General features: G+C 40.3%; 2 protein-coding genes and 1 non-coding gene across 5 annotated transcripts in view; 2 read left to right on the top strand and 1 right to left on the bottom strand.

Moving 5' to 3' along the window:
- Positions 1-8,398, bottom strand: part of LOC120737676 (ATP-dependent 6-phosphofructokinase, platelet type-like) — a 35,165-nt gene that overhangs the window by 18,162 nt on the left and 8,605 nt on the right. The window contains exons 7-10 of one of the 3 annotated variants that reach the window (XM_040038515.1): positions 7,994-8,102; positions 6,278-6,373; positions 4,595-4,687; positions 4,361-4,486 (exon numbers count right to left, since the gene is read on the bottom strand). In XM_040038515.1, the coding sequence (XP_039894449.1) occupies positions 4,361-4,486; positions 4,595-4,687; positions 6,278-6,373; positions 7,994-8,102 (424 nt within the window). Of the gene's footprint in view, positions 1-4,360; positions 4,487-4,594; positions 4,688-5,264; positions 6,374-7,993; positions 8,103-8,398 lie in introns of those variants that run through there. The other 2 variants (XM_040038514.1, XR_005696806.1) reach the window with 2 other exon arrangements.
- Positions 22-1,829, top strand: LOC120737678 (ATP-dependent 6-phosphofructokinase, muscle type-like). Its single transcript, XM_040038519.1, has 3 exons — positions 22-275; positions 380-485; positions 803-1,829. Exons 1-3 carry the CDS (start codon positions 155-157, stop codon positions 957-959), a joined length of 384 nt encoding a protein of 127 aa, XP_039894453.1. The 5' UTR covers positions 22-154; the 3' UTR covers positions 960-1,829.
- trnar-ucu lies at positions 3,225-3,316 on the top strand. Its single transcript is given in 2 exon segments — positions 3,225-3,261; positions 3,281-3,316. It is a non-coding gene; the product is annotated as a tRNA-Arg (tRNA).

Raw genomic sequence — 8,398 nt, 5'->3', positions numbered from 1 at the left:
ATTGCAGACATTACTGTGTAGAGTTATGTTGCTAAACTAGTGATTGTAAGTGATCAAAATTAAGAGTTATAGTGTAACAGAAAAGTGCACTTAACATTATTTTAGATACTAGACTTGTGATATTTTATATGTAATGCCCTTATTTTGAATAAATATGACTTTTTTTCCATGTCAGGGAGGAGCTCCATCTCCCTTTGACAGAAACTTTGGTACCAAAATTGCAGCCAAAGCCATGCAGTGGATCACCCGGACACTCAAGGAGTCCTACAAAGGAGGCAAGCACATATATGTGACACTTGATTCCAGCGAGGATGCAGAACATTTAGGTGTGAAATTGCTTTGCCGCAGTTACAAAAGCTGATGCTTCTCTTCGTTGCAGGGAGAGTGTTTGCGAACTCGGAGGAGACCGCATGCCTGCTGGGGATGCGTCGCAGAACTCTGGTCTTTCAGCCTGTGGCGCAGCTCCGGGACGAGACAGACTTTGTGTAAGAAGATTGTTTAATATCTGTAGCAGTGCAGCTCACAACCCTGAGTAAGTAAGCTCACAAGCTGAGCTTACTTACTGTGTGAGAGGAAAAATGTTTTAGAGGACCATTAGAAGATCTTTAATATAGCTAAAAACAAAAGGTAGTGCTAATGCATCTGAACCAGATTATTAAGAACAAACCTGGAAAATATTCTGACCCAATTCCCCTAAAATTCTCTGAAGCAGCGGTCCCAGGCTTTTTGTTTTAATCTTGCTTTAAAGATCTCTGTGGTTAAGAAATAGTGTAGAGAACATTCGTCTATTCTCTACTTTCAGTCACAGGATCCCTAAGGAGCAGTGGTGGCTGAAGCTCCGTCCTCTAATGAAAATCCTGGCCAAGTATAAGACAAGCTATGACGTGTCCGACTCCGGGCAGCTGGAACACGTGACGCGGGTCCGACCCAAAGACAGCAACACCTCAACGGCCATCTGAACCGCCTCACTTCCACACGCAGAGCTTCACTTCAACAGGACAACAGCTTCACAAAACAGTGACGGCTACTCACTCACTGACTGATCAGCTGCTGACTGACTGCAAATACGTTAAGGTAGATTATAAAAGATAGGTTATTTTAAAAGCTCTATTGAATGGTAAAGTCACGGCACTTTTCAGAGGGGATTCTATATTATGGGTCATGGGATTTGAGATTTTATTAAGTAGTATGAACTTCCTAGCAGCGCTAATATTTTATTTTATAGATCCCTAAAAGTATTATATAAGTAAACACACATACATGGACCCTGTTCATTATGTACTGTATAAGTATTTAGATTTTATCCCCTAAAGAGTAGCTATATCTAATTTTATTACTTGAAGATATGTAGCTGAGCAAATGTTGTGTAAACACAGCTTGGCTGAAATCCGGCTTTTGTCACCTTTACCTTGTACTGCACTTTGAGCCCCATATTTAATACGACCCCCTAAAGCTGCTTATACAGAGAGAATATATTTCACGAGGATCACATGCTTTCAGTGCCGCACTTCAAGCATGTTGGCCAGGTTGATTATAAAATGTTGAAACTTGAAGGATTTTTTTCTTCTGGGGGTTTTGGGACGAGCTGGTTGTGTGTCCTGTCACCTGCTAATTGTGTGTTTGTTGTGTTGTTGCCTTTGCTTTTTGTATCCACCCTGGGCGTTGTGTCTGGCATCTTGTAGTGGTTATCTGTAAGTAGGGTCCAATTGGCTGTTGCTGTAGCTCCTCAGTGAGACGGAGAGTGTCTGAGACTACGCAACATTTATGTGCTGGCAGTGTGACGTGTTCTTTCACAGAGTAATAAAGCATTTATTGTGTTGAAACGGTAACTGTTTTGTGTTATTGTATCTCACTTTTATGTGGTTGGCTCTTTGTATTTGTTTGATGGGAGGAGCCTGAGATGTTGATTGTTGGATTGAGGTCATAAATTAAACCGTAATGTTGTGCAACTTCACACAGACACCAGTATAACTTCTATCCATTCATTTAGACAGGGGCTTCAAAATATCTGCAGCCACCTTGGTAAAGCAGTAACTAGCAGAACCATGAGATTTACTTAGGTTCAAGTACTCTGGCAGGAAGTAATTCTGTAAAAAACAGTAAATTACCAGGACAATGGGGACACTGATTGTGGAACGAGACCATCCATCCATCCATCCATTCGCTTCCGCTTATCCTTTTCAGGGTCGCGGGGGGCGCTGGAGCCTATCCCAGCTGTCATGGGGCGAGAGACAGGGTACACCCTGGACAGGTCGCCAGTCTGTTGCAGGGCTAACGCACAACGACAGACAACCATTCACACTCACATTCACACCTAGTGGCAATTTGGATTATCCAATTAACCTATCCCCATAAGCTGCATGTCTTTGGACGGTGGGAGGAAGCCGGAGTACCCGGAGGGAACCCACGCAGACACGGGGAGAACATGCAAACTCCACACAGAAAGACCCCGGCCTGATGGTGGAATTGAACGCAGAACCTTCTTGCTGTGCGGCAACAGTGCTAGCCACTGTGCTGCCTACTGTTAAAACTACCTTTAAAGTATTTGAGCCCAGGCAGAAATATTACACAAATATCTTAAATACTGGACCAATTAAGTCAATATTTGGGGAAACTAATTTCTTTCCCCCAGGAATAAAGTGTTTTAATGACTCACCAATGACAGATTTTGTATTCCAATGTCATGATGCAGCATTTAATTCTAATATGTACATAACAGAATATGAATAGGCAGTCATACAAGTATTTCAAATGGCAGACACTGATTAGGTAACTTTCTTCCTCTTTCTTTTGTGCGGTTCAGCTTTCTTTTTGCCACCATTTAAAACATTTCTGAGATGACACTTGTTCTTTGGATGACCACTTTGAAAATATCTACTGACAGTCCTATTTTATAATCCATGAAGGATCTTTTTTAATAACATCATTCTCCGGGCCCAGAATGGCAACGCCACACGTCTTCTGACCAGGACTGAGGTACCTGCAGAAAAAAAACGAGGGATTATTTTTGCTGTTGATGTAATTTTCTAGGTTTGCGTTCCACCAGAATCACTAACTCAAGAGGGTTTTTATTTCCCTTGAATTCTTTGCAAAGCAGAGAAGATTCAGGTTGCACACAAATGCGCATCTGAACAGTAGGTACTCAGAATGGGGTTTCTAGGGACGTTCACATCACCTACGTGAATTCTACGCCACATTCTGGGTCATCAAGACTTGGCTTTGTAGGCTCTGTGGCGCAATGGATAGAGCGTTGGACTTCTAGTGGATCCCATCAGAGGCAATTCAAAGGTTGTGGGTTCGAGTCCCACCAGAGTCGCTCATTTAAAGGGACAACTTTATTGAAGGTTCCTGCTACACAAAAATCTTAGTTTTTGACCAGCTCGATTGTAGTCATCCAAACAAAGTTCTTTGGTCAACTGAAAATCTGTTACTACCACCAGGAAATGAAAGCCTCAAGTTTACAAAGCACAGAATCCACACTACTTGTAGTAGCATATGGCTGTCATTTAAATACAGTTGAGTTTGCTGTTGATGTAATTTTCTAGGTTTGCGTTCCACCAGAATCACTAACTCAAGAAGTACAATACACAAAGCCCAATGAATGACTAAATTCATGCTGGAAAAAAACTGAGATTTTGGTGTAGCAGGAACCTTGAACAAGGTTTTCCCCTTGTTCAAGGTTCTGTGCTGTGGATTCTGTGCTTAGTAAATTTGAGGCTTTCATTGTGCATTCATTGTTTCTTGAGGGATTTTATTTCCCTTGAATTCTTTGCAAAGCAGAGAAGGTCCAGGTTGCACACAAATGCGCATCTGTAAAGGATGTACTCAGAATGGGGTTTCTAGGGATGTTCACATCACCCACGTGAATTCTACGCCACATTCTGGGTCATCAAGACATGGCTTTGTAGGCTCTGTGGCGCAACGAAAGCCTCAACTTTACTAAGCATAGAATCCACAGCACAGAACCTTGAACTTCCCCTTGTTCAAGGTTCCTGCTACACCAAAATCTCAGTTTTTTTCCAGCATGAATTTAGTCATTCATTGGGCTTTGTGTATTGTACTTCTAGTGGTTCCCTTCAGATGCAATTCAAAAATTCAAGTTCCACCAGAGTCGCCTTTACACATAATTCTGTGTGACTCCTGCTACGAAAGAAGATTAGGACAAGTGAAAAGACCAATATAACTTGAGGCTATTGTTGTATTTTTGTTTTCCAAAATTCATCTCTTTCTAAATTCTAGCCACATCTCTTCAACAAAACAGTTTCCTCTAGTGGAAAGATTCTGATTCTGATGATGGACCTTTGACCTTTATTATAAAACCTAACAATCTCATATCTGTCTCTAAAACAAACATACTTACCATCTGAACACACTCCATAAGTGGCAGTCGAACAGCCTGGTTGCCAACCAGAGACACGACGCAGGCCGGGGTGTTTGTAGATGCCTCCAGTAATGCTAGCACTGCCTCCACACCCATGCGGCTTGCCTGCAAAGATTAAAGTTCATTCAGAGGGAAGTAATGAGCACAGAACTTTTTTTTTTTTTGACTTTCACCAATCCATGATATGAGTCTTATTTATTGATTGCTATTTACCAGGATTCTGTCAAACGCTGAGGGTGTTCCACCTCTCTGCACATGGCCCAAGATAGTAACCCTGGTGTCAAAACCCAGGCGGCGCACTACCAGCTGGTTTTGAATAGTAAACATGAATTATTAGTTGGGATAAAGGGCTTAAAAATATATGCCATTCCAGTTAAATACAATATATGTATAAAAAACATTTAGGATTTCACTTTAAAAAATTCCAAATTTCTGAAGAATGTGATCATATTTCTACTAAATATGTAGTGTCAATGTAATATTATATAAAGCAGGATTATATAGCATCTTAAAAATAAACAAGAACATTGGTAGGAACATACAATAACAAGAAAAGACATGCCAAAAGAAAAAAAATAAGAAGGAGAAATCATGCAAAACATCTCCTGTCATGTAATACACATGCAAAGTGAACAGGCATAAAGCAAAATACAGGGTGCAAAGAGAACCGTACAGCTCATCCATAAATGGTTCATAAATGGATATATGAACATGCCAAATGAAATGTGTAAAAAAGAACGAAATACAACAGCATACAGGACACGAAATGGTGTGTTCCCATGGTGAAGGAAACCAACATCCAAACCACGAAAGACAGTGGCCCATGCTTCCGAGGGAGAATTTGTGGCTCCGTGTATCGGCCAGGCTTCGTGACCGTACTTACATCCTTGATATAATCGGGGGTTATTGATTTGTTGTGGCGATCTATGGCACCCTCGGCTACAATAATAATGTTCAGCCTTTTCTTATCAGCACGATTCTAGAGGGATATAAACAAGCAAAGGCAGTTTAAAACATGACAGAAAATGTTTTGCATTGCCAAAAGCTGGAACCAGTAATGTAGGATAAGTCTGAGCGCTAATTACTGAGAGACCTTTGCGTTTCCAAAGAGCACCAACAGGTTGCCCTTCATCAGCAGACGTTTGCCACAATTTGGGAGAAGCTTCATATGTGAAGTTAACTGGTCATGAAAAGCAGTGTGCTGTAGAGATACATCAATAATTTACTTATACTATTGCTGTTAGCCAGCAGGGTTAGTTTAAAGTTGACTGCAGAACCTTATTTTATTTACAGCTCAGTTTACATGCAGTGTTCACATATTTGGTCCTTTCTCATAAAACATTTCTAAAAGACAATTTTGAATTTGTTGAAAACTTTAAATTTAGGAATTTCTTTTTGTTTGGTAGGCTTTCTCTTTGCTCTTTGCTGTAATTTGGCTGAAATATACATTTAGTGCCATCAACAGTCAATCAGCTGCACTACAGGGTACACTTTATAACACCATATTTCCCTTTTATTTAAAAACTTTTTAAGACATCAGATCATTTTAAACTGTATTTATTCTTTTTAAACTGTATTGCTTTTTGCACTGCAGAGGCTGGTGAGAAACAGTATTTCGTTTCAGGCTGGGTAACACAATATGAAATGACAATAAACTTCTTGAGTTTTGAGTCATTCAATGTCAGTGTCTACTGCGCTAAAGAAACCATGACACCGAAACATGAATGTCTATAATATCACAATGAAACCTTTCCTATGTGTGTGGCATGTGGCAAATGTTTGGATTCAAAACAGAAAGGTTGCTCTGCTGTAGCTTTTCATTTTCATGTTTATATCCACCAGCTGGTCCAGCTTCTGGTTCCCCTCCGTGTCAGTCTGAAACACAGCTCTACTTACATCCTTTACAAAATCAGAGGTAATGTGTTGTCCTTGTCGGTCAGTTGCACCTTCAGCAACTATGATAATGTTCAACCTGGAACCTCGAGATCGAATCTGGACAATAACAAGAATACTAACCATATGAGACTGACTGGAAAATAAAAAAAACAAAACAATGTTCTTCAGGTCTTCAAATGGTCTGTGATAAACATTAGAATAGTCTTGTGTTTATGTGGTGGCCACATTGGACTGGCAAAGAGTCAAGATGTAATCGAAAGCTCGTGGGGTTGACGGCCACAAGAGTCAGGCTCTACCATATAACTTTCTTAACTAACTGCCATTACAAAACCCAATTTCCTGAGCTACTATTGTTAATGTATGAACAGACTTGAACTGAAAGCAACAGTGACTCAAGCAGACTCTGTGGTACAATGGATAGCGCATTGGCTTTCTAGCTAGATCATGTCAGATGCAATTCAAAGTGTGTGGGTTCAAATCCCACCAGAGCCACTTTATTAAAGTGTGTGGAGAACCTTTGTTATAGACCAAGTGCTGCTACATCTTAGCTACTGGCCAGTGTGATTTTAGTCATCCCAGCATGAAGCATCTTGATCAACTGGGACTGTGTAACCACCAAATTGGTTAGTTATTCAGGTTCACTAAACACAGAATGAACTTTAATGGTAGTCTTTCATGTGTTGCCAGTTGGCAGTTGAGCTCTAATTCAAAGTTTGTAGGTCTTAGTCCCATCAGAGGCTGCCATTCAAGGGCCTGTTTTTCTCCAATTCTTCTGCCATTTATTTTTCAGTCATAACTGCTTTTATGGACTCTAATTTCCAGCTTGAAATTAAATTGAAGTTTACTTATAGGAAGGTTTAAGATTACAATCGAATGATTTGGAGATTCTGGGTTGAGTTTTGCAGGTTTGCTTACTGACCCAACACCCAGCATTCAGCAGGCTTTGTGGCGCAATGGATAGAGCATTAGACTTCTAATGATTTTCTTCAGATGCAATTCAAAGCTTGTGGGTTCAAGTGCCAACAGAGTCACTTTATTACAGGGGAAAACTATAAAGATTCTCATTATACAAAAAATCTCAAAGGAAACATTAAACTTTCTACTTTAGACGCTTAAAATTAAATCCATGAAAAGGCAGCATGTGAGTCAAGCTGAAACGTGTAAAAATAGAAGCCCTTGTGGCACAACTAATAGTTAAACAGTTCAAATGTGAGTTCGATTTTATAGTGAACGTCGAATTTGAGGGACTCCTGCTTTACTGTGGATATCTGGGGAAGTTTAAAGATGTCTGCTTCCACACACAAGTCACAATTCTGTGGCAAAGACTGGACGAAAACTGGAGAATGGTCCCCTCAGAGCATTGTGAGAAACTGGTAAAATTCTGTGGGTGCAGATGTCCTGACGTACATCAAAGCAAGCACTTCTACACATTATACTAAGTTCTGACAGCTGTAACCTTCCAATATGTCATTTATAAGTTTCTTTATTGTGACAGGGATTACTGTTCTCACTTTTTACACTGTATTTTCAAGAAAATAAAGATTTTTGCTTAATTATTCTAACATATTTTCTGTCATGTAAATCTTTATTAGAAACTTGCTTAGCTAAATTACTTCTGTCCTCCTAGCCAAAGACAGAAAACTATCCACTCTAATTAAAACATAAGCTACTACAGTGAAAACAGTGTGTGTGTGTGTGTGTGTGTGTGTTTGTCACCTCGGACAGTTTCTGACACATGTTGTCTTCCCATCCATCTTCAGGAGGCATTTCTGGGATAAAAACCCAGTCTGCTCCACATGCCAGGGCGCTGACCAGGGCCAGATATCTGCACACATACACAATTTTATAAAATCATACATTTCAGCTCTCACTAAAGACAGTTCTTTTAGTCTCTTGCTACACTGAAATCTCACTAAAGCCAGAATGCACTCCACTCACTAGCCTTATCAGTAGGCCTAAACAGCAGGCTCTGTGGCGTAATGGACAGCCCATTGGACTTCTAGTCAACCACGTGCGATGCAATTCAAAGGTTGTGGATTTGATTCCCACCAGAGTCGATTTTTCGCCTGCTGTCAATGCTAAATTTTCTGGACCATGGTACATACAATGTATCTGCATAAA

Source organism: Simochromis diagramma, unplaced genomic scaffold (genome assembly GCF_900408965.1).
Source record: "Simochromis diagramma unplaced genomic scaffold, fSimDia1.1 OVJJ01000247.1, whole genome shotgun sequence".
Classification (NCBI taxonomy): domain Eukaryota; kingdom Metazoa; phylum Chordata; class Actinopteri; order Cichliformes; family Cichlidae; genus Simochromis; species Simochromis diagramma.
This window is presented reverse-complemented; position numbering and strand designations above follow the sequence as displayed.

What these genes read in the sequence shown, in the direction of transcription:
- LOC120737678 (XM_040038519.1), top strand. Translation starts at nt 155, where the DNA reads ATGACTTTTTTTCCATGTCAGGGAGGAGCTCCATCTCCCTTTGACAGA. An exon ending in CAAGGAGTCCTACAAAGGAG is followed by an intron (nt 276 to 379) that starts GCAAGCACATAT and finishes TCTTCGTTGCAG; the next exon opens with GGAGAGTGTTTGCGAACTCG. An exon ending in CGGGACGAGACAGACTTTGT is followed by an intron (nt 486 to 802) that starts GTAAGAAGATTG and finishes CTCTACTTTCAG; the next exon opens with TCACAGGATCCCTAAGGAGC.